Source organism: Caloenas nicobarica, chromosome 1 (genome assembly GCF_036013445.1).
Source record: "Caloenas nicobarica isolate bCalNic1 chromosome 1, bCalNic1.hap1, whole genome shotgun sequence".
Taxonomy (NCBI): Eukaryota; Metazoa; Chordata; class Aves; order Columbiformes; family Columbidae; genus Caloenas; species Caloenas nicobarica.
The window spans coordinates 107,056,459-107,081,705 of NC_088245.1; the positions used below are offsets into that span (position 1 = coordinate 107,056,459).

General features: G+C 43.1%; 1 protein-coding gene across 1 annotated transcript in view; it reads left to right on the top strand.

Moving 5' to 3' along the window:
- Positions 1–17,743, top strand: part of REPS2 (RALBP1 associated Eps domain containing 2) — a 105,338-nt gene extending 87,595 nt beyond the window's left edge. The window contains exons 15-18 of the mRNA XM_065658396.1: positions 5,898–5,981; positions 8,595–8,740; positions 10,837–10,942; positions 13,040–17,743. Coding sequence (XP_065514468.1) covers positions 5,898–5,981; positions 8,595–8,740; positions 10,837–10,942; positions 13,040–13,108 — 405 coding nt within the window. The 3' untranslated portion in view covers positions 13,109–17,743. The remainder of the gene's footprint in view (positions 1–5,897; positions 5,982–8,594; positions 8,741–10,836; positions 10,943–13,039) is intronic.
- Positions 17,744–25,247: the final 7,504 nt, after the last annotated feature.

Consider the following 25,247-nt stretch of genomic DNA (forward strand, 5'->3'; position numbering starts at 1 on the left):
TGTGTTGTAATAATTTTTGAATTTGGCTTCACATTGATCGTGAAAACAACAACGAAAAAAGCTGAGAATCTAATGCCTATATCTCTAGTGGAATGCACATACGCCTTTCTAGCTTACGTTAATCTGGTTTTGTGGAAGTAGGGTATTAAAACAGATTGTTAATGCTTCCATCTGGGTCCTATTCTTTCCTTGCAAATGGGCTGAACATTGTGGCAATTTATTTGTATTTACTGCGTTTTTCCTCAACCTTATCACTATCCTTCAGATAGCTCGGGGAAAGAAAAAGCTTATCAAAACTTCAGGGCTGCACAGTGCTGAGAAAGCAGGCAACACACTAAGACCCTGGCAGCTTGTTGCATTTGCATCCCTATGGGTTTTTTTTTTTTCGGTCTTATCATTTTCAGTTTCTGTAACAAGCAATAATAAGAATTGATGATTCAGTGTGGGACACGCAAGACTCATAGAAACTGGAATTGAGACATCTTCTTAGAAATTGGCATTAAGTGAAAAAATATGAATGTTTAGAAAGGAGCGAAATACCTTTTAAATGAACTTATGTAGAGATGATAGAAGATTGCAATGGGCACATACTGAGCGTTAAGCGTATTTAGTACCCTACTATTTCTTACAGATAAGCTGTTCTCAATACTTTTTTTGCAAAGCTAAGCAGTGGTTCTGTATAGGTGATGATTATGGGCTATTCCTGTGAATGCACAGAGATAATTTCATTTCTGTGTGTAGTGCCATTGACTACAATGGGACTATTTCTCTGTGTAAAGTTAGCCTGGAGTATAACTGTGGGTGAGACTGAATTGTAGGAAAGATTGAATATATACTTCCCCTCTTGCAAACAGGCTCTTAGGTGACAGAAATATGAAAGCTCTGCATAGACTTTCTGTTCTGGAAGATCAGTTATGGATTGTCTTGAAAAATGGGTGTGAAATCTACATATAATCCAGCATTGCAAAGTGAAAGAACTGGAAATGTAAGTGAAGAACCAGTTGTAAGGTAATGCATTCTCTTACAGTTACGAAAATCTTTCATCTGAGGCTTTTGAAGCACTTAGTGCTTAAGTGAGCGTTACATATTCTTTTAGAAAGGTACTGTTAAATATCATCACATGGAGCAGCGAGGAGATTATGAATGGCTGGTCAAGGATCATGCGATGAAATAATGAGCATTTGTGATTCATAATGCTCTCCTTAACGATGAGGAATTATCTGTCCTAATGCTTAATATTGGCCATAGGCCACAGGCTGGTCTCTGGCCATTGCTGTTCTACAAAAAGTTTGTTGGCCAGTTCTGTCTTCTGCCTGGAAGAACAAGGAGGGTATAGCTTGTCCTAGAAAATATGAGATTGCACTGGGGAAAAAGGAGATACCACCTATTAATAGCTGGACTTCGGTCTTTGGAAGGAGGAGCTCTTCAGGAGATTTGAAATAGGACACTGACTTGCTCTTTTCTGTGGTCACTTACGCTTCTTCCCCCTTCGCTTGGACCAGTCTGCAAACTCTTTTGTGCTGCTGGTAGTACATGTAAGTAGGATTTTCTTTGCCCAGGGACTTCAACCCTGGGTGTGGACCCAGCCCTACCAGCACAGCAGCTCTTCCTATGTCAGTAGCTTGCTCCATTCTGTGAATCTGAATGAGGCGCTTCTAGTTACACACTTTTACGCTGCTATAGCTGAACTTTCCTTTGGAAGGACGTATTGCATTATATATAAAGCCTCAGTTTTATAAAGTAGCACTGAATAATTTTAAACCCTAATACAATGGTGAGAAGCTTCCTATGATACTCTTGTGATGGAGGGAGGCAGTTCGCTGCCATCCTCCTGAATGAGAAATAAGCTACCCAAGAAATATACTAAGCATGGTATAAAAACAATGAAGAACTAAAGTGAACCCACCTCAGCTGTTCCTGGTGGATCACCTTTTCCTTACACTCCAGTATAGGAGCTTGGATGGGAGTATCCTGGAGCCAGTCTCACTCTGCCCATGACCAAAAGGCTACAGGGACTGGCTTTCACCCCATGTCCAGTTCGGTGAAGAGAAGGAAATCTGTGAAGAATCCCACTGCCAAAAGAAAAAGCAGGAGTTATTTTTCCTTTAAAATCTGTGTGGGGCCAGTGTGGGGAGACATCAACTTTCAAACATATTTGCAAAGCCTCTCAGGCCTTGCCTAGAGGACTTTGTTGGGTTAGCTGAATCAGCAAACCTTTGCACTGATGCATGTTGCAGTTCCACAAAAGGTCTTTGCCTGCCTTAAATGCTCTCAGTCCCTGAACGAAATCCTCTGCAACAGCATACCGATTTTTTTTACACTTGGGCACATGTGTCAGAGGCACATGGCTCTGAGGAATGGAGATCTTTTGTAGAGGTGAGCTTGTAGCTCTGCCGGCAGAGCATTAACGTGTAGACCCGGCTTCTGCATGAAGAGGGAGCAGAGACTCCCCGAAGAGCCGATGAGGGCTCACCGTGCCCAGCCTGGCTGCCCACCCCAGGGGGCAGGCTCAGTCTGCAGCCTCTGAGTAGTGCAGACAGCTGGGTTTTGGTGCCCTTCTCTAAGCAAATCACTCCGAAAAGGCCTGTCCCACATGCCACTAGGTGGCACTTCAGGGACACGGCAGTCACTTGGCTTTTTATTCATTATGCATGAGCTGCATCACCAGAACTAGGTTTTTTTCCTTTTTCTTTTTATTTATTTTTTTTTTTCTTTTTTGGTCAAATGTAACCATTTATTTATTTTTACCACCTTGTTGTGGAACTTTGCCATCCTCAGGTCCTGGCAGTGGGGAGGAGCGCCAGCCCAGCAGCCCAACCTCAGCCAGCGGGTCCCACAGCCCTGCAGCCCAGCGGTTGCCACGGCTGCTGGGCTGACAGCCACATCACAGCACTCGGCTGGTAAAAAAAAAAATGTATCTTGCCTCAGGAGGAACTGCGATACCAAACTGTTGGAAATTTTGAAATCTTACCCTTTTTGGCATCAGCACTCCAATTTATATTTGCTTCCACCAGAACGCAAAGTTTACCCTTTTCTTCCCTTTTCAGTTTAAAACAGTATTCTCCTGCAATGAGACCATTAAAAAAAAAAGGGTGGGGAGTGTCTGCAAAAGTTTGGTGTTTTGTTTTTCTTTTTTTTTTTTTTTTTTTCTTTTCCCCTCCCTTCCAGGTTCTTTATCTTACTGTGATTTAAATTTTCTTGCTTATTTGCAATTGACATTGTGGAGTACTGGTCTATTTAATTACTTCTGCGCCGTTTGAACACATTGGTTCTTGAAAAGCTGCGATTTATCTATGCACAAATAACATGGAGTTGGTCTCCTTTCTTTTTCGTTCTGTGAAATAAGTTACTGTATTCTTCCTTTTGATGTAAGGTTTAATCTAAACCCCAACAACCGTGTGAGCACCAGAAAGTGCCTGGCTGGCCAAGGTAGGGGAGTATCTAGTGCTCCCTGTCCTAAAATGGTCATTGACAGCTGGCTCTCACGTACCTCTGTCATTGCTCTGTGTTGTGCAGCAAAGCTATACCATAAGGAGTTTGTAGCATACGTGTTATGTGGCTCTCTGAAAGACTCTTTGCTCTTGCAGTCCCTCAGTGAGTGATTTGTCAAAGATGTGGTTTGGGCCCAAATCTGTCAGGTGGCTCTGGGTATTTGAGCTTTGCTATCCCTAAATCATTCGTGAAAGCCTCATGGACTTTGCCAGGTTGCTACCACCAGTGCTTAGAGCCCTCATTTTTACCAAATATTTTTAAAGTGGTTGTAGAAATCAGGTAGAAATAGGCTATTTCAGGTAGAAATAGGCTATTCAGCTTGCTAATAAAGGAACACTCTGTTGGATTAAATGCACTTTTAAAGGTCTTTGCTTTTTGTAGACAGGAAAAAAGTTTGCTTTTTCCATTTCCCATTACCATTATAGGAGAAGCTCTTCAGCCTATGAAAAGCTTTCCAGAATTGAAATGTTAGTATCCAATAGTTATTAAAATCTGAATATTTAAGATATTAATATTAAAATAATACTGGAAAATTACAGGGTGGGTTTGTCTTTTCCTCCTCTCCAGAGGAATTTCACATGCGTTTTTTAAAAATATCCCAAATCTCCCTCCTCTGTGCACATGTTCGATACCGTACGGTTGGAGAACAGCAGTATCGTGACAGAGCTGCTTTTCCCCTGCAGCTCTCTGTACAGCTCTTATTGTGTGTGTTATGGAAGAAATGGAAGCAGTATGATAGAAGTCCCTCCTTTTTAAGTATACCAAATTCTGTGCATGCTGTCATTTTTATTTAACTTTCAGTTAAGCACTGAGAAACTTGTGACTGCTGCAGAGCTTGATGGGTCTATGCAGGGACCTCTTGGCAACAATGCATTAGGTTCTTCAGTGTGCGACAGGTTGTTATTATTATTATTTTTATGGCTAAAATCCTGGCCACTTTGAAGTTTAAGGTTTGCCTTGAACTTGGTCTTAAACGCCAGCTTTCACCTGTGTAGAAAGGAGCCTTTTTTGAGGAGGGAGCAGGATGGCAGATTGCCTCTCCTGCCCGGGGACAGTTGTCAGCCTGTCTCTGACTTGGCAGAAGTTGGGAAAGAGTAGAAGAGGACATCTGCCCATGCCAAGTGCCCTCAGCCTCCTGCTCCTGTCTGCCTCCCTCACCTTGGAGAGCCAGCCCATACCTCCTGGACAGAAAACAGCCGCACTGTGTTTTATACAGTGTTTGCTGTCAGTGTGCCCACAGACAGGCAGCTCCAATACTGCTGCCCTCCCTTTGCTGATGCGCTGTGCCCTGTCCTGGTGAAGCAACTCGAAAGATGTTCCTCCTACAAGGACAGGCTGAGAGAGTTGGGGTTGTTCAGCCTGGAGAAGACAAGGCTCTGAGGAGACCTTACAGCAGCCTTCCAGTACCTAAAGGGGGCCTATAAGAAAGGTGGGGACAGACTCTTTAGCAGGGCCTATTGCAACAAAACAAGGGGTAATGGTTTTAAACTAAAGGAGGGGAGATTCAGGCCAGACATGAGGAAGACATTCATTACAATGAGGGTGGTGAGACACTGGCCCAGGTTGCCCAGAGAGGTGGTGGATGCCCCATCCCTGGAGACATTCCAGGCCAGGCTGGACGGGGCTCTGAGCAACCTGATCTAGTTGCAGATGTCCCTGCTCACTGCAGGGGGTTGGACTAGATGAGCTTTAAAGGTCCCTTCCAAACCAAGCTATTCTAGGATTCTGTGATTTCAGAAGAGGCGAAGCAAGCAATTAACCCACTGTTTTAATTGTCAGATATGCTGGAGGGAGGGTGTTTTGTTGTTTGCTAAACCGTAGACCTGTCTGGTGAGTGTGCAGCTCAGTTTCTGTTTGAAACGTGTAAAGGTAGGAGGGAAGAAGATTTATTTAGCTTCTTTTATGACTTTTTATTAACTTTGCTGGCATTTTTGGTATAATTCAGACTTTCTCACTCCAGCCTTGCAGACTTCAGAGATAGAGGCTTACTCTGATGAATTTAGATGAGTTTCAGGCGATATAAAGGTGACAGGGTGCAACTGAGATGTTTCTAGCTTTTATCCACGCCCCCTTAGTTTTACTCTGAGTGTTTAGGCCATAGAGGTAACTCTAGAAGAAATTGTGGGTACTAGGTCACTTACATTCGGAGACATGATTCCCAACGCTTCCCAGAAAAACTTTTCTCGTGTTTCCCCAGCACAATAAAATGCAAAAAACCGGTTTCATTAAAAATCTGCAAAAGACATATGTCATCCATTCAGCTGTCATCCTAGATCTCCATTTCCCCTACTGTTGAATTGTTAAAGTAACTTTTCTTTTGTGTATAACATTTCCTTTCATTGACTTTATTGTATGTGACTGCTAGTCGTTTTCTGGGTGTAGCAATGACTGATTTGTTGTTGCAGACAGAGCAAGTATCTGAGGTTGAATTACATCCTCAGATGAATAAAGCCCCGTCGCAGGCAGAAGAAAACAGTTCAGCAAAAAAGGTGAGACCCGCACACGTTGTACAATTGTGGAGTGATTTGCCTTCATCAACAAATGTGATTGTTTTAAGTATGAAAGCAATTAAATGGAGGTTTAGGGTTGTGTTTTTACATGTTTACCTTCTCTGGAGGTCAAGACGCTGGAGAGAACTGGCATTGCATGTGACGTCAGCTCAGATAAATCATTAAGAAAGCTCTTAGTACACACACATTGATGCACGTGCGTTAAGAGAGGCAGCTTGCCATTTGTTTCAAATCAATAGGGGCTTGTGGAGCCTTAGGGGAGACAAAAGAGACTTCGCTTATACTTGACCCCTGTCTCTCTGTAATTCTTCCAAATGTTGACGCACTCTTGGCTTCCAGTTATTGAGGATTCAGTGTTGATGTAAACACACCTGTTTGCTGGAGGTCAGAATCTGCTACTGAATGTACTTAGACTGGAAGAGATTTGCTCAAGGTATGCAGTTGCTTATATGTTTTTGTATGAACATATAATTTGTATAAACTAAACACTGGTATTGCAATGACACTCTTCTCGGGGTCTTGCTTAGGGGTGGAGTGGCCTCAGCAGTGGCTGTGAGCCTTTCCCTGCTCCTGATCACACTCCCACCACCTCCAGGTGAACCTGCTTTAGCAGGTGGGTTGGATTAGTTGATCTCCAGAGTTCCCTTCCGACCCCAACCATTCTGTGATTCTGTGACCCTTCCACCAGCCCCAGCCAGAACAAGTTTTGATAGCGGGCAAACACAGATCCTCCAGCCCCTTCTGCAGCCAGGAGCTACCTGTAAGACCTTTGTTCAGCCCAACCAAGAACTGTTGGCGTGTGCTGTATGTAGTACATACCTTACCCAGGGAGCACCACCACACTTCTTAACCTAACGGAGAGCACAGACGAATGCCCTGGTGTGATTTCCTATACGTGATAGGGCTTTTCAGGCAGCGTTCTCGCTCCGCTTGTGCTCACCACATGCTGCAACTAGCCTGGCTCTGCTGCTTCCTTGCTCTGCTTTGTGGCCCTGCTGGGAAAGTGAAATCCTGGTGGTCCACCTACTTCATACTTGCCCTTGTCCCACCTGTCTCCCTAAAATACAGAGGAGCCCAGGCTGTGGAGTGGAGGATGCAGGTTGGTGGCGCAGGGCTGACCCACCTTCCAATGCCCGGTGCAGCAGCAGCCGACTAAAGAGCCCTGTGGAGGACTCTGCTTTTAGGTGTTGGATCTTTTCTTCCAGTATTGCATTTGAAACAGAAAAGGAATTTATTCTGTGGATTGCGTAGGGTCTTGGCATTTCAAGGTAGACTGGGATCGTGCATTTGGCATCCCTCCGGTGTATGGTTGTAGAAGACATACGCAAGGTCCTCACTTGCTGTATGTTGTGTGTTTGCAGGAAGCTGCACATATGTGTGGGATTTCAGAGCATGGTATGATCTGTGATCTGTGCAGTGCTGATGTCCTGATCAAAAGCTCTCATAATATTTTTTATATATTTTTTTTCAGTAATCACAGAACTGTTTTTAATGTTGAAACCCCTTGGTTCCTTACAATTCTAATTCCTCTAATAATTGTAATCCCTCTAATACTAATTATTGATTGTCAGGCTGCTTACTACAGCATTGGGTTTTTTCCTTGGTGATTGCTGGGTCATTAAAAGCTTCCTCATTGAATTTTTTTCTTACTTTATTAACATTTGGCCAAAACATAGTAAGGAACACAGTGTGCACTGTGCAAATGATAATAAAATTTCATCTCTGGTCTTGACTGTGACACTAAATGTATAACCTTTGTCAAGTCACTTCATCTTTTTGAATCTTAGCTTTCTTATTCATGAAATGGAGCAGTAATAGTTATATCCCTTATAAAACAGATCTAATAACAAAATACACCAAAAAGGATATATTTATATTTCAAACAGACACAAAGTATTAAAACTAATTCTCATTGCAGAAGAAAGCATGTCTTAATTTAGAATAATGAAAACACTTCTTACCACTGAAGTAATAAAATCCAAGACTCTGTTTTACCTACGAAACAGATTCTTTGTAAGTTACCAAGAGAAATAACTGGCCTTCTACACTTCCAACATGTTAGATGGATAATTGTATACATTTGTATTTCTAAGCTATTCAAAGTGTTGCTTCATGTAAAAGAGGAGGGGAGAAGGGAGATACTCCATGGCAGATGGGTGAGGTAGTAAGTTGGGATGCAAGTGATTGATGATTGATTCTTACCAACTGAGCATAATTAAAAATAGATCTTGTTTTGGTTTTCATGCATTTGGGTCAGCTGGGGGCTAGTATATGTATTTATACCCCTCCCTCCACCCCCCTCAAATGCACACCCCCCTCAAATAGATTCCAGTTCTGCAGACCCTGTCATCCAGATGAAGACAAAACACCAGTATAATAATTTCATTCATTAAGGGGTTGCAGGAGTTGTTGTTCCTTTTATCAAAGGCAGAAACTTGAGAGGCTATTACCAAATTTGAATTAAGCTTTGTACCTCTTTAAATTATGAAATCTTAGGCCAGCTGTCAGCAATTTTAGTGTCACAAGCATTCCCTGGCCTAATGACAGGACACACATGGCCTGACTTAACGTTGCTGTGCTTTTCCCTTGCAGGAGGTTGTTCTTGCTCAGCCGCCCTCCAAACCTGCCCGCAGGAAGCTCCGGACAGAGACACAAGGCTTGGAGACCCCCGAGCTTTCTCCCACTATAAGTGTGACTTCTTCCCTGCCAGCCGTCAAGCCTCACCTCCCAGTCCAAAAGTAAAAACCTGTGCCAAGCACACCAAACTGCAGCGTGAGATCTGATGTGGCAGGGTTTGCTCTTTGCATAATGTTGTGCTTCATAGTCCTGGTTTTGTGAGTGTTTCGCAAGATAACGGGTCTCTGAAATCTACATCTGTCATCTTCAATGCAGACTAAGTCAGTAGTGACCATATAAGTTGGTAATGTTTGATAGCCTCTTCAAAGGTGCCCTACCCTCTATCTGGTAGACGTGTCTGAAGAGCAAGCCTGGCTGTTCAACCAGCATCTCTTAACACAACTCCTTTTAGCTCTGTGTGTGTTTTTGCCTTGCACATATCTTCTGGAATTTTGCTCGTTCGTGTGGACAGATATGACTAGATAAATGCCCAGGCAATTGAGTTGTGAAATGCTTGGTGTTGGTCATATGCTTGTGATATTTCTTCCTGGCAAGGCAGGTTAGAAACAAGCTTGCCACTGGTATGAGCTGAACCATAGACCACTTGCGATAATCTGATAATTGCGAAACCCAGTATGTGGTGTTTAGCCTCATAAATATAGCTGTCGAAGCTGTCAGCAACAAAGGCTTGTAGGGATTTCACTATATATTTATTTAATAGCAGTGGAGAAGGGGCTGTACAAACAGTAAATGAAGGCACTTGAAGCCCTATTGGGTCTATACATCTCCCTCAGCTGAAACAGTGTGCAAATATTATAGCCTGCCATCTCCCAAAGCCTTGCAAAGACAGCTGCTTCAGTCTGAAACAAAACTGAGCTGCCCAAATCAGTTGAGCAGTTCTTGGCAAACTGTTTATCGGTAAACTGAATCTGTGCTGCATAATTGGAGATTAGAATAAGTAATAAGACTCCTAGGATGCCTGTAAAGTGCTATTTTGTGCTGTGGGAGCACATATTCCGTAGTGGTTCAAAGAAAGATAACAGCATTTGTTAGCGTCTCGACTTAATCCTCTCGTGTCTGTATCTTTCCTAAAATGTTTAAATGACCACAGAGGTGTATTTCCCTGTTTTTATTTTTTTCCTACCATTATTACTTTATAGCCTATGGAGGGTAGTTTGAAGGAAAATCGTGAAGCAGAAAACTGACAGTTCACTGGAAGATAACAGCATAAAGACCCGCCTGTGCTGCAAGACAGATTCTGTTGTGACGATCAGCGCTGTCAGCTCTGTTAAGAGAAAAGAGCTAATGGGGACTGTGTACTACTACAGACCTTATTTAAATAGGGCATCTGTTTTAGATCAGATTTGTCATTAAGGAGCCCGTGATGCCTCATGTAAAACTTTAAAATAATCTATTTGGAAAAGGGTTTGGATGTTCAGCCAGTATTTTCTTTATTTTCTTTCCTTTGTCCTGTTGTTACCTCTCTTTCTTGGAATACCTTGGTCCTTATGAACAGAGCTGTCTCTTTTTGTACCTGTCTGCTTAACTGTAATTTCCTCCAAATCAGTTACCATGGGCTGTAGAATAATACTACTACTAATAATAATAAAGAGAGAAGTCTTTTATTTAAGCAGCACAAGAGATGAGGAAGATCCATAAGCCATCTCCCTGTTCCTGTTTGTGACATTAGGTGGTTTTGATGGAAATGACTGCTTTGAATGAAAGATTAATTTTTGAAGTAAAGAAACATGAGAATCAGCAGCGCCCCAAAATATCTGAGATAGTACTTTCATGCAGATGTCCTTTCTTTCTGCATAGAATAATTTTTGTATTTTCTGTTAACCACTCCTGAACCTTTAAACTCTGCAAATGTCTGAAAACAGCTGAAGCAAAGATGTCGTAATAAGTACAGCTATGTAGGGATTATTCTTAAGCTGAACCAGAATGCAGTGATTTTGAAATAATTGAGACAGCCTAAAATGTTTCTGTCATTCAGGTTAACAAGTGTGACTGTTTTATTTTCAAATAGTCTACCTGATTCGGACATCTCATTTCAGTGTTACATTTTTCTTCTCTTAAATGTATAGTTTGTACCTTGTCTTTGAAGTGTAGTCCTATGTGTATAGAGTACAGACATGCAAAATGGATGGCTGGTCTTCTGACATCATCTAGTCTTCAGGCTCTTAATTGAAATGTTTTGTATTTATCTGTCTGGCAGACAGTCTTCCAAGCAGAAAAGGGCTATTCAGACTGCTATACGAAAAAACAAAGAAGCCAATGCTGTGCTCGCCAGGTTGAACAGTGAGCTCCAGCAGCAGCTGAAGGTAAGGAATGCATTGAAAATCAGTGACAAAGCTCCCTGCAATCAGTTACGTGTCACCTCCAGCAGAGAATCTTGTTCATCCTCTCAAATGCAACCTACTGCGTTATTTCCTGCTTTCTGGAAGGGAATAACTATACTGTATGTGTGGGTAGGATGAGGCTTTCAAGGAAATGTCATAACCTATGAGCCTACAGCTCCAGTAGCAGTTAGAGTGTGTTTGAAGGGTGAACTTTGTCTTTCTGAAAAGTTTGATAATGCGATGGTGTCGCCTAGTGCAGAAGGGCAATTCAAGTGTAGATTTCTTGTCTTCTGATCAGTTGTGCCACATGACTGTCTCCTGGAGTCAGGCATTTGGAATACATGGACTGGCTAAAACATGTTTTATGTGAACATCTAGCACTGATTTTTAATGTCTGCTGACTTGTCTTTTAACATATTCTCAAGGGGCTGTTTTCTTATAAATATCAACAATGGTTCTTTTGTTTTCTCAGTCCAAAGGTACTACAGGCTTTAGTTTTTCATCTACTATGGCTTTTTTTTTCCCTTGCTCATTATGAACACACTTGTGTGGAAATTGAGGTGAACCCCCAGTTACACTTTTTCTTCAGTCAAGGTGAAAGTTTGATTCCATGTTCAACTTTGCTCTAACATAATTTTTTGACAGGCTTTCAAGGGTCTCCCCAGACTGATGCAGAGTGGATGCTCTGTACTGAAAGCATAGCCAAATACAGGACAATGATTGAAATAAGCACGGAGATGAAAGCTTTTAATGACAGCACATTGCCATCATTCCTTGGCTCAGGTCTTATCTGCTTCCATGCACTATCTTCAGCATGCTTGAACCCCCCAGCCTTCACAAAACAGGCCAATGCTGTTATCTGTGTTTTACAGTAGGGTGAAGGAAGCACGTAAAGACAGAGAGATTTGCCTGGGTTCACACAGGAGCAGAAAACTGAACTTGTTTTTCAAGTCGGTTTGCTGGCTGGAAGCTTTCTGATGAAGCAGGGCCTTGGTATTTTTATGGGGACCAGAAGACTTGACGGGTGCCCCTCAGGCACGGGGAGCATTCAGGTGCACTCCCGGGCTGGGGCTGTGAGCCTGCCCAAATCGGGTACTGGAGCCTGGAGGAGTCACTGGTCAGCCCAGCTCCCACACGGGCTGGGGAGCACTTTGATGAGAGGTCAGAGAGGGCTGGGTGCCCCTCAGCACAGGGGCAGCCTCAAGGTCAGGAGAGGCTTTCCCAAAATTGCTGATCCCCAAGGCTTTCACAGTTAGTTTCTGACTGAGACCGATGATCTTCTTGACGCAGCTGCCAAAGAGGTGTATTTGCAGAGCCTGTGTCATTTGTCATAGAGAGGCGAAGTCTTGTTCATTTCCAAAAGGAAAGAGACTGGTTGTGTGAAACAAAAATTCTCAAAAATCTGTTTTGTGGGAAATGTAATTTCAAAATAACCTCATTTTTTTTAGTAAAATTGCCAGCCTGCAGCCAGTGTCACTGCATCCCAAATGATTCCACTGCCCAGCAGATGAGTGCTCCTCTCTGTGGTCACTCAAGCAAGTGAGAGTAGGTGCTGTTCTCTCTGGTGATCAACGATAGAACCCGAGGGAACGGCAGGAAGATGTGCCGGGGAGGTTTAGGTTGGGCATTAGGAAAAGGTTCTTCCCCCAGAGGGTGGTGGAGCACTGGAACAGGCTCCCCAGGGAGGTGTCACGGCCCCAAGCCTGACCGTGTTCAAGAAGAGACTGGACAATGCCCTCAGACACATGGTGTGAACTGTGGGGTTGTCCTGTGCAGGGACAGGAGTTGGACTTGATGATCCTTGTGGGTCCCTTCCAACTCAGGACATTCTGTGATTCCATGATGCTATGACTGAACCCCCATATCGCCCCACTGTAAGGAGGCGGCAGTGGACGGCTGTGTGAGGTGGTTGTGTGACACTGGTGTGCAGTGGTTTGAGACCACAAGGAGAGTTACTTAAACAGCAAGAGCCCTGAGCCTCCAGTCAATGCTAGTGGTTTGCCTGATTGCTGTTCACCGGAGCGGGGTGGTGCAAGCGAGTACCCCAAAAGTTCCAGCACCTCTCTCTCCCTCCTGCAGGAGGTTCACAAGGAGCGAATTGCCTTGGAAACGCAGCTGGAGCAGCTACGTCCCGTCACCGTTTTGTGACCACCCGCACCGCCGTGCAGCGGCAAGAGCGGAGTACGCGTCCCGACAGCCTTGCCGAGGAGAGGAGCGCGTCTGGGCAGGGTTTCCACTGAGGTGGAGGCACTGGGGAGGACCAGCTTGTCAGGTCTCCCTTCACCCCGCTGTGCACGTTTGCCTTTGTAGGTGAAAAAGGTACAGAAAACAAAAATCTGACTGTTGGATATTTCTAAGCAGAGGGGGTTGCTTCGCCTTCTTTCCTCCCTCTTCCCAGCCTAATGTGTAAATGCAGTTTATCACTGAAATGTATAACCTGGTAGTATTTTATTTATGTAAAGAATTCCTGATTTATAGGCGTTTTGGCAGCACCTCCTGCCCCTATCATTAAGAGGTACAGCCTTCCTGAATTCTTGCTTAAATTTAAAACTCATGATCTGAGATGGGCTTCTGGATGTTACTGATTCCTGTAGGACTGTATCATGGTAGGGTACCTGTGGTTTTAATGTACTACAGGAATAAAACTTGCTAGAAATACAGAGTCTTTATCTGCAATCACGTCAGATAATTATTTCCTTAGCAGTGTTTATTATGCAATTACAGATGTATTTTAATGTTAGAGAACTGGTATTTTATAAGTTCAAATCATATGAGAGGACAATAAAAAATACTAAAATTTAATTATTTTGGAAACTACAAAAATATATGTATATGTTTTTTGAGCTATAACTGTTTCCTGTCATCAGTGCTTGATCACTTGCTTGCAACTGCCAGTGCTTCTGCATACTTTTAGCATGTTTGAGATGACTGGTTTTATAGCTTGCTTTTTCTTTTTTTTTTTTTTAAACCAACAGTGTATTTCTAACAAGAGATTAAAAGTGCATTTTGGGCATTTTTATAAAAGCTGTTCTATGTACATTTTTATTAGTCTACTTTGTTGTTTAAGGATGTGTACAAGAACTGTATTTGCAAAAGAGGACAGACACCAAAAGTGCTATATACGAGGTTGTAACATGTGTGATGGAAGTAACTGCCCCCTACAACAGGCTTTTGTTAAGGTTCCTTTGTACCTTGCTGGAGATACTGCTGATAGGATGGAGCTGCTAATGACCATCTAGTTTCTAAATGAAGAAGCAAAGATTAATTTTTTTAGCTGGGTGTGATCCAAGGCCAACTGAATTCCATGGGAATTTTTTCCATGGATGCAGTGGTCATTGGCTTCCATCTCAGTTGTTGCAGTGGAAGCTGACTAACTAATGTTGCTTTATTTCTTGAGCCGATACTCTTGTATTGGGCAACTTCAGCCATAAGACGGTCAGCCCTGCTACCTTCATGGATATGATACATGCTTCACTGCAAAGGAACATCACCTACCTGTTATCCACCTTAAACGTGACACTACTCGCGTTTCATATCCTGTTGTTCATCAACCTAATTTTAGTGTACGCCTTTGCCTTGCAGAAACACTGCAGCAGTTTTTTGTTGGTGTGATGCTTTCTCTCTGTAGCTGTAGGGTGGGAGAAGCAGGTTTGAAGGAGCTGGGTGGCCTCCCTTTGGGGTGTCTCGTGGAACAGCTGCGGTGGGGTATCAGAGGACACCAGACCAGCCAAGCGTCTTGTTGAGAGATAAGACAGATGTCAGTGGGAATGTTTGGAGTGACAAGGAAACAGCCTACTTTTACTGAAAGGGATATGGATGTGGGACATGGATCCAGAAGTCTGAAGGTGAAAATAAACATTTGCAGAATTGTTACTGAATATCTGTTTTTCTAACCCATTGGTTTTGATTTAACTAAACATTGCGATGTCAACAAGCACAAACCGTTTCTCTGCATTTGAGACTTCTTTGCAGAGCTGGGGTCAGATCGTCATTCCTGGTCAGTGACAAAATGCGAGAACTGTAAACTTTTCTGGAAAGCTGCAAACACTGGCACTGTTCAGAAGTATCATCATTTAGTTCATATGTTCATAACATGGAGTCATTCCTGAGATTTTAATGAGGTTAAGTGCTCACTCTTCGTTTGCTTTTTAGTTCTTACATTGTCATTTGGTTAATAAGCCCCTACTATTCAATATGAAATAATGATATGTCACATTTTGTTATTTTATGGGGGATTTTTTAAGGAAAGCTTTCCAACGATTACAAAGAAGTGTGCACATTGCATTTTTAAGGCAGTGGAGGACTTTTCCATGTTTGATAGGAGCTTCCTCTAGAATAGTCCCCGTTTTATTTCACTTGGGTTATTCATGGAGTAGATGCTGTTCAAAGGAAGAGTGGAAAAGTCTGTTTTATATGTCTTTTTCAGATATCTCCCTTCTAACATACAGGGATTTTTTTCATTTGCTTGAAATTGGGATGCTTGGTTAGCCAACAATGAAATATTTATGCAGTTGTTACTCTACCACAAGACTTAATAAATTTAAAATCTAACCATCCTTGCATTTTTAAGGATGCAGTCAAATGCCCCACTTAAGCTTCAAGACCCAGAGTGTGAGTTGATTTGTATTCTGTTTGGTGAAATGTTGGCGATCATGATGATGATACACTACATAGAGAGTAAAGCAAAATATTCAAGGACAAATGTCAGTGTGTTATATATAAGATGCAGGAAGTTATTCTTCTATGTGTCTCAGTACTTAAGCATTCATGGTAGCCCATGCAAAATGAAAAGTTGTCTCTGGTTTTGTGATGCTGTTAGCATTTTGAGAGGCAGAGGAGAAGGTATCGTCAAGCTGTGGACAGTGCTTCTGGCAGTTGCTCCATGCTCATGGATACCACTAACAGACCCTGGCTAGTCGAAATTCATGTCTAAATTCAGTATCACAGATTTTCTCAAGAAATATTTTTCCTTTGGAAAAATTGAGGTACAGTGAAGTCATTTCTTACAGAAACCTTTGTTTTCTGAACTTTGGATGGCAGATGCTCCTAGACCCAACACAGACCATCTGGTCAGAAAAGGAGACCTCACACACAGTTTGTTCAACGTTCAGGGCACTTTCTTGAGCTACAGGAGAACCATCAGCTTTGGTGTACCTGGCCCAGAAGAGCAGCTAGGACTGCCTGTCACAGCTTATGGCCCGACAAAAGGGCATGAGCAGCTTCCCACGCGTGAGGTCTCACTCTCCTCAGTTCATGGTTTCTGTTGGTATTTATGCAGAGCTGGACATGCCCAGCAAGAGAGGGTAACTGGGAATGGGAGCTGGAGCAGGGCTTCCTTGCATCTGAGAGGATGCACTGGCCATGAGCCAGGTGCCCCTTTCTAAGTCTTCAGTTTTCCGCAGCTATTCTGGTTTGGACAATTAAATGTGTTTGTCAGCAGAACAAGACTCGGCAGAGCAGATAAGGATCTTCCTCAGTGTGTGTCTAAGTGTGCGCTCCCGTGTCTTCCTCTTGATCGTTCATGTCTTTATAGATCTGTTAATGTTCATATCACCTGATAACCTTTCTATGAAAGATGTGCTTCAATACATGGTAATACAGTGGTAAAAAGAAGAAAAATGCCCAGCTGTAAGTGTGGTGACTGGTTGCTTTTGTAGATGAAGCCATTTTTATTTGAGCTCTTAAATATAAATAATGACCCGGTCATTAAGCAAGGTGAACAGTTTACATTTCAGAGGCATTCCTTTAAACAAACTGCCTGTGAACAAACATTAATCCTTCATGATCAATGTCCTTCTCTTACTTACTAAATTTATACTAGGATGCAGTGGAAACGTTGCCACCTCTTTCCAGACAGTTCTCAGTTCCCTCTTCCAGAAAGTTTTACTGATGCAGCAAATAATGCCAGTGATTAGTGAATTCAGGCCTGTTATTTCTAATTTGGTAAATATCGTTTTTTAACACAAAATATTATCTCCAAACTGATTTTGCATGTGTGGCAGTAGTTTTGCTGCTGGGAATTCTGTGTCCACGCTGGGGACAGGAACTTGTTCGTCCCTCACCCAGACAGTCCCAGCTTGACGCAGTCAGGGCTCACCAGTATGGGGCGGTGATGACTTCCGTGGTAAAATGACCCCAAAGGGATGATTGAGACTTGGAACCCTTCACAGGAAGCATTTAGGCTGGGCACGGTATGAAAATTGCTCTTTGGTGATGTGTAAGCTGCCTTCTTCCCAGCTGAGCTTCCAGATGAGGAGAAAGAGACTCTGTAAAAGTTGATAGCCAGGGAATGAGGGGTGTCCATTTTCCAGCACCATCAGCCCTTCGGCCTTCAGCACCTTGGTCCTTGACAAGAAAATACATGAGGTTATAAAAGAAGGAAGAGAGGCCCTCGTGAAGCCACATATTTTATTGACTAAAGAGAAAAAGTATTTTTTCAGGAAAAAAAAAAATCTTAAATGATGTAGCACCTTTGAGAAGAGATGATGTATTTTGAAGCTTTTTTTCAGTTATCTTCATGAAAATGTGCTATGAACATATGCATTATGTTTTACTCGGTTACTGATTTTTTGATATAAAAAAAATGGTATCGCAAGCATTATCGTTGTTAATCTAAAAAAAGTACCCTGAGGCTATTATATATTTGAATTTTAACTTATAAAGTAGATAGCCAGATTTAAGTAATTTGTTTTCACAGCTGCAGACTGTCCACGTGGTAAGCTGCAAACTATATAGTGTTCTATACTATGCCCATCTAATTTTGGAAAATATATGTGATATGGAGCTGGGTGCTACATTAAAATAAAAGCGTCCAATAACTTCAAATTGCCTTGCTTTTGTGGTTTATTTAGGATGTCGATTGTGCAGATCTGCCAGGAGAGCAGAAACTCTGACTCGCTGTGGAAAAAATACAGCGTTGAAATGGCTGACCTTCAACTATGAAAGATGAAATCACTTACGTTGAGATTGTGTGTATGTGAAAGAGACAGAGACTTATTTAAAGTGAAATCGTATTTTCTTAGGCTTCAGTTAAGTCAAAACTTCATCTTTACTTTGTCAGGCCTGGCTTTGTCAGAATTCAGACTTAGCTCCATGATTAAGCCCGGAGAGGTGCAACTTTTTCTAACCTGGACGGCTCTACCGTGATGGAAAAGCTCTTCCAAGCCTCCAGCAGAGACCCTTGGTCAGAGGGTGCCCAAGCAGGAGCAGCGAGAGGACTTGAGCCGTTCCCCCCAGCACCCCTGTGATCAGTATTTTTGGCCCCTCATCAACTGCAAGAGCTGAAATCAAGCTGGGGAAAGGAAAAGATTTGAAGGGCCGGTCTTCACAGGCAGGGAGCTGGAGGGGACACTATACTTCTGCTCTTTAACTAGTGCAATTTTTAAGAATTATGTCACAGTTACCCAAAGAGCAGGGCTTTAAAAGAGGAAATAATTAGTGATAAATTCGTTCTTACTGCATTAAGCTATGACAAGGGATGTTTTATTGGCCTGAAAGTATGTCTCTGGTGCACGTGAGGCACAAGGCCAAGGTGCTAAAAACTTGTAAATATCCTGTAGGGAGCTATTCTGCCTCGGCAGCGGGATGGATTTAGATGGCTCTTCCATTCCTAGTTTTTACAATTAGATGGTACTCTGGGGTGCCTTCATGCAATTCAAGATTGGCTCTCTGTATTTAAATTCACGTTTCCAATAATCTTTCTTAAAAAAATAACAGACGCATCTTCCTGCTCTAGAAAAATAGTTCCTAGTGGAAGTGGGGAAAAAAGAAATAGACGAAGCTTCAAAAGCTCTTTTTTATCCTTCCACTGTTTTTAAGGTAGTGCAGCTTCACAAGTGTGCCTGCTTAGATGAGGTGCTTACATGGGTTCTGTGCCAAAGCAGAATAAAGGAAAATTAATGATCGAACGAACAAACAAAAGTCCTGGGTATCCGTAGCCCATAGCTGGGTCAGAGCTCTTTTACCTGGTGGTCTCATTGCTCCTTCTGTTTTACCTCCCCCGCCAGCCCCCCGAGCACTGCATACCCTCGGACATACTCACTTTGGAGCTGGAGACCTTGAGTATGTGAGGTCAGCTTGCAGCAGGCTCTCAAGTCCCCAATATTCCCTCGGCACCCACCATTTTGGGCACACGTCTGGGCGCAGTGGCATTAGCTGTGTCCTGGCTGTGTTATCCCGGTAGTCCCCCTGATAAATGCTGAAGCGGTATTCCCAGGTAAATCCTGAATTGGTGTATGTTTATCAATTGCTAACTTAAGTAGCATGAGCTAGGAAGAATGTCCTACCTGTGGACATTTTGAGGATGCTTTATGCATCAGAAATGTGATGGGCTTGACAAGACCAAGGCTATATATTGCATCTAGTCTGGTTTTTGTGGGAAGGAGGAAGGGAGAAGGGGATTCTTCAGCCAGGCTGCTCCCATGAGAAATGTAATTTTTTTTTTTTAACTTCCCATCCTTGGTTCATGTAGGGAACTTACTCATCACTGTGTCGTGGTCTTCAATGAAACATGGATATAACAGCTGGCAAATGAGCAGGTCTCTGCACCACAGGCCCTCCACCAGGACCTCCCCACCCCGTGGAGATGAGCAGTAGTGGAGCAGCGATGCCGTGTCCAGCCCTGTGACACCAAATGGCACGCAGAGCCCAGCATGAAGGAGAGCAGAGAAGGAGGCAGTGTGTGAGCTCTGGTGGGACCACGATGTAGGGAAAACGTTACTCGGGAGAAGTAATTGTGCCTCCGAGGTAACACAGAAGTCACAGCATCTCCACCACCTTGCTCTACCCCTACACAACAGAAAAATGCGCTTAACAAAGCTCCTCTGGACACCTCACTATCAGGAGGCTTGGATGTCGGACTGACACTTGATATGCCCTTCCAAGGTCACTTGAGGAATTCAGTAGTTCATGCTGTCTGTCACAGGTTTAGGGTGCGTTAAGCCAGCGATACTGGTGTTCAGCAGACTGATACAAAGCGTGCATTGTTTACTACAGTTTTCGTGCTCTCACCTGAGAGGAAAAAGCCAGCACATTATCTCACCTGGGTCTTGTTTCCCAGCCCTGTGCTGTTCCAAAAGAACACCATAGACTCAGTGAGAAATAATGGCTTCCTGTTTCATTAATGAGTTCTTACAGCAATTTCCCTTCAGAGTAATCACCTTGGGTGATGGAGGTGTGCACTTCCAAAGCAATTAGCCCTCCAGGGAGGGCGTGCTGGGAGGCACCATTCTCTACCAACAGAAAAGCAACTCCCGCTTGGGTGTCTTGGCTTGGATGCTAAAGAAACCAGTGCTGCCAGAGTCATCACTCACCAAGCTACCAATCAAAATGTCTACAAAACAGCACTCCTTGGGGGGGAAAAAAAAAAAAAAGAAGTGTGTTTCCAGTGCTTAGTACCATACATTAAAACCCAACAAAATAAACAAAACCAAAACAACCCTATTGCTTTGATTGCTCTCCAAATAGCTGGGTGACTGTGCTATTCAGAAGATGCCTCTTCAGAGCTGCACTTTCTGGATTGGTTACTGCAAAAAAGCCTCTGTTGGGAACTTCTGTCAAGGCATCCCAGGACTTTTAGGGGACTCTGATTTGGAACCAGCCTTCATGTTTCACCCCAACCTGTTTACTCCAATCATGCACATTAGTGCAAATAGTGAGACATAGTTTTAAGCCCATACATTTATTCTTACAGCCTTTCAAACTAGTGTTGCAGGTACATGATGCTCCAAGTAGAGCTGGCCATTGAGTGCACACGGAGCTACATCAAAGCGAAAGTAAACAAGTAACGGGGATTTGTGGCAGAAGTGGCAGGCAGAAGGGCTGGTGCTGGACCACAGGGGCTGAGGCAGAGGCAGAGGCAGGCCAGCGGTGTCTTCCTCCTGCTTGGGAGTTTTACCACTGTGGGTCAGCTCTAATTTGAGGAAGAAAAATGCAGTTCAATTTCCTCCACCTTAGTTATGAAGCTAACTTAGCTTAATGCATATTTTTATGGCTTGGACCGTCAGCCATACTTTCTTACTCTTCTCTCTAGTTTGATTCATTGCCTTGTTTTCTGCAATTGCTTCGTTTTGCACGAACTGGAGAGCCTGAGCAGAGTGCAGGTGCTGGTCCTGCTTTCAGCCCATAGCCTGAGAGACTCAGCATGCATTTGCTGTCATGTACAAATGCATGGTTGGGTTTAACACTTTGCTCAGGTTTGGTTGATTCTGGAGGTGGCTTTGAGTGCAGGTGGTGAAGCACATAGGGTTTTTCATATCATATTGGCTGGGTGGAGATTGTCTCCTTGTGGACTTTCAGCTCTGCAAGCTGGATATCAAAACAGTCTATGGAAGCCTGCACTTGGCTCAGACTTTGACAACAGAAACCTGAGGGTGCTTGACAGAATTTGGGAAAAGTTACAGAAATAATATTTGAGGTGATTAGCAACACTAATGCAGAACAGGTGGAGCTGTTGCTCCAGGTTGGCCCATCTCATCGAAGGTGTCACTCTGACACTGGGCAGCACCAAAATGTGTTGGAGGAAAAGGGAAGAACCCCAAAGTTGTCAAAAAGGGTCCAGTGAATAGACTTTGTATGAACACTGCCTTGGCTGACATGCTGCCATTTCTTGTGGCATCTGAAGCGTGGTCTGCTGCAGTCTGCTCAAGGCTGGCATCTGCTTCACTTTTGACCACAGCAATTTCTCTCTTCTATAAATTGAGACGAAGGAATACCTGTAATACACACTCGGCAGTATAACGTCTGTACAAATGTATTTACAGAAGTTTCTGCTTTACTTTTCCATTTGCCGTTCATTATTTGATATATTTCTTTTTTATCACTTCCTGTGTTATTTTTCTCTGGCATAGACAGAGGAATTCCCATCTGTTGAGCCTGGCTTTTTCCAGATATTTCTTTGTCTGTAGTTGGTTTTGCTGCCTCTCTCTGGGACTTTTCTCCTTCCTTTTATTGTTGTTGGGGGGGGTTGTTTGTTTGTTTGGTTTAATTTGTTTGTTTGGTTTTGTTTTGAAATAGGGCAGCCAAAATTGAAGCCAGTTCATCGTCACCTCATTCCTAAAGCAGCAACTCTGTAAAATACAGCATCATGACACCAAGGAGTTTATGCCTTTTTTCCGCCCCCCTCTATCTAGCAGCCCTGCAATATCAGCTGGCATCCTGGAAAGGTGGGATCATCTTAGTGGTTTGAGAATCTCTAAGTAACACCATACAAGTCAGTAAAAGGTGTGAATTTCTGTCTCTCACTTTCTTTTCTTGATGCTTGCATTGAAGCTGAGGCATCATTTTCATGTAATAATATTTTTTTAAAACCATCAGAAGCGTGTGTGAACCACCCTGCCCCGTAGCAGGTACGCTCTCTAACCATGCATTTCTCAGAGAACTGCACGGAAAAGCTTCTGCACGAGCTGGAGAGAAAACTTCAGGCTGTAGCTGACTGACGGCCCCTATCTCTCTGGACAACAGTGCTAAAAAAGGATGTCTCTTCAGACAGATGAAAATTGTCCTCTGACCTCGTGTGCTTTGATTTCTGCTCCCTCAGATAACAGCATCGCTGTGTGCATCTTCTGAGAATGCAAATCCCAAGCTCGGGAGTCGCTCTGCAGCTTTTGGTAATGGTAACTCTGAGCCTGGGCTTGGGAAGGCCCCAGGGAGAATTTTGCAGATAATTTTACATCCTGAGGTGTCTCGTTAGCAGTCTAATCTGTTTAGTCTCGAGAAAAAGAAGTGGGAACAAAGGTAGGAGAGGAGCAAGATATCAAAATTAGTTCTAATAAAATTAACAAATATCTAAATTTTTATTACATTTCCCTTATATAGGAGTATTTATTACTCCTCTTTGAATTTTACAAAACCTTTCGAGAGTTGCTCTCATTTTTGTGCTCAGACATCACTGCACATTTTGCCTTATGCAGCTGTCTTTTATCATTAGGGAAGAAGTAATAATTCAGGCCTCAAATTTAACTTTTGTCTAAAACAAATCAGATTGATTATTTACTGCCTACACAATAGGATACCATATAATCCTCTCATCTGTTAGAAGGGCACAAGTTATGTATGTTAATCTTCAGCCTACATGTATGTGTTAGCTGTTTCTTTGCGACAATAGTTTCATTATGCATCGTTTAATAAAATGGGAAGTGGGTGGCATATAGGGGAATGTGAATTGGCTTGCTGCACGTGTAAGTTTGCTGTAGGCAGGTGCTGAAGGTTTAACACAATAATTTCGCAGGTCACAGTAGCCACAGTAGTCAGGAAGACTAGTCTGTTTTCATTGTCCAAATTGAGTGAAATGCAAATGTCAATACACGTCACAAGTGGTAAAAAGAAATTAAATTTTAGAAGTTCTATAGGGACTTAAGAAATCAGTATGAAAAACAACTTTATCTAAAAGGGTTTTATTTTCACTTTCCCTGTGTCATATTACCTGAGGTGTTACAAGCCCCAGAGACTGAGAGTTATAAATCCAACTTTCAAAATCACAAGGTGGGTTTAAAACAGGAAGAACTGAAAATGAAAAGTTTGTTTAATGTGACTTCCGGTTCCTGAACCTTTATTCAGAGCACCTTTTTAATGCTTGACCACAGATTTTCCAGAATTAAAGCTAAGCTTACTCTTTTTTTTTTTTTTTTTTTTTTTAATCCCTCGCTTCCAGCAGCTGGAGCTTTAAGAAATACAGTCACTACTTGGAGAGAGCAAATAGGCAGCAGTGCTGTTCAGCTGTCAATGCACAAGTAACAGCATTGCTGCCATCCTACAGCATTGTATCCAATGTGTCAGTAGTAGCCATATGAAAACCCCTCAAACAGCTTTGGTATTATCCTTCATCATTCTCCCAGACAAATTTAAAAACGTTTCAGGGAGTATGTCATTACTTTCCATAGTTTTTATTTATTGTAAATTGAAATATCTGAAGTGTCAAAATTGCTAATATTTTATTCGAACCTGTCCTATCCCTGGTATGAAGCACAGAGTGTCAAAGCTGCCAGACTGATACGCCTGGATGTGGAGTTCCTGTTGCTGTAAATAGAAGTGTTTTGTAGCTTCTCTTCTGAAAGTCCTTCTACTGGTGGAGCGTTCAGTAACTGTGACTTCCAAGGGCCCACCATAAAGGAGTAAAAACACATGAGCTGTATTCGTAGAATAGTTTGGGCTGGAAGGGACCTTCAAAGGTCATCTAGCCCAACCCCCTGCCATGAGCAGGGACATCTGCAACTAGATCAGGTTGCTCAGAGCCCCATCCAGCCTGGCCTGGAATGTCTCCAGGGATGGGGCATCCACCACCTCTCTGGGCAACCTGGGCCGGTGTCTCACCACCCTCATTGTAAAAAATTTCTTCCTCATGTCTGGCCTGAATCTCCTCTCCTTTAGTTTAAAACCATTACCCCTTGTTTTGTTGCAACAGGCCCTGCTAAAAAGTCTGTCCCCATCTTTCTTACAGGCCTCTTTTAAATAATGAAAGGCCACAATAAGGTCTCCCCGGAGCCTCCTCTTCTCCAGGCTGAACAACCCCAGCTCTCAGCTGTTCCTCATAGCAGAGCTGTTCCAGCCCCCTGATCGTTTTTCCATCTATTTAAGATCTCCATTTTTGTAAGTTCTGCTCCCCATGCACCCACCACCCCCACCCGTTTCCTACCTCTTCTGCCCTCGTGACAGCACAAATGACCTCACAGCAAGCCAAAGGAACGAATTGATTTGGGTTATAAAGATGCATTTTTTGCCAGGTTGGTGTTAACTCATTAACTCTTCCTCGATCCGGAAGGCAGCAGGGCTGGCAGGGCATCGCCAGGGCGGGCAGCAGCAGCTGTGGGGCCAGGAAGGCAGGAGGGCAGTGGTTTGAAGCACAAGGCAGAATTAAGCAAGGTTAACCCAATCTCTAATTGCTTCCTGAGGCCACAGAGAATTTGAATCTAGATTTTTGGGGCTCACGCCCTAACACCTGGGCAATCTTTCTTCTCTAGGGCAAGCACCTGAGAGTAAGTCTCATCTACAGTGTCAGCGGCAAATAATCAAACACCGTGACGGTAGAGACAGCCTCAAGCACTTTTTCCTCTCAGAATTAATCAGATTATTTCTTCAGGATAATATTTTATTAATGCAACTGTAACCCACTCCATTAATACCTTTATTTACAAGCGGCTGCCCGTCACAGGCTTATGCTGCTTTGCCTTCTGCAGGACACTGGCTGGTGAGGTTCAGCGCCTGTCCACAGTCAGTAGCGTTAGTAGTTGTCTTCAAGCTAATGCGAAGTCCAGGTCTCCCTATTGCCTTGTCAGCTGGTTACAGGGAAGGG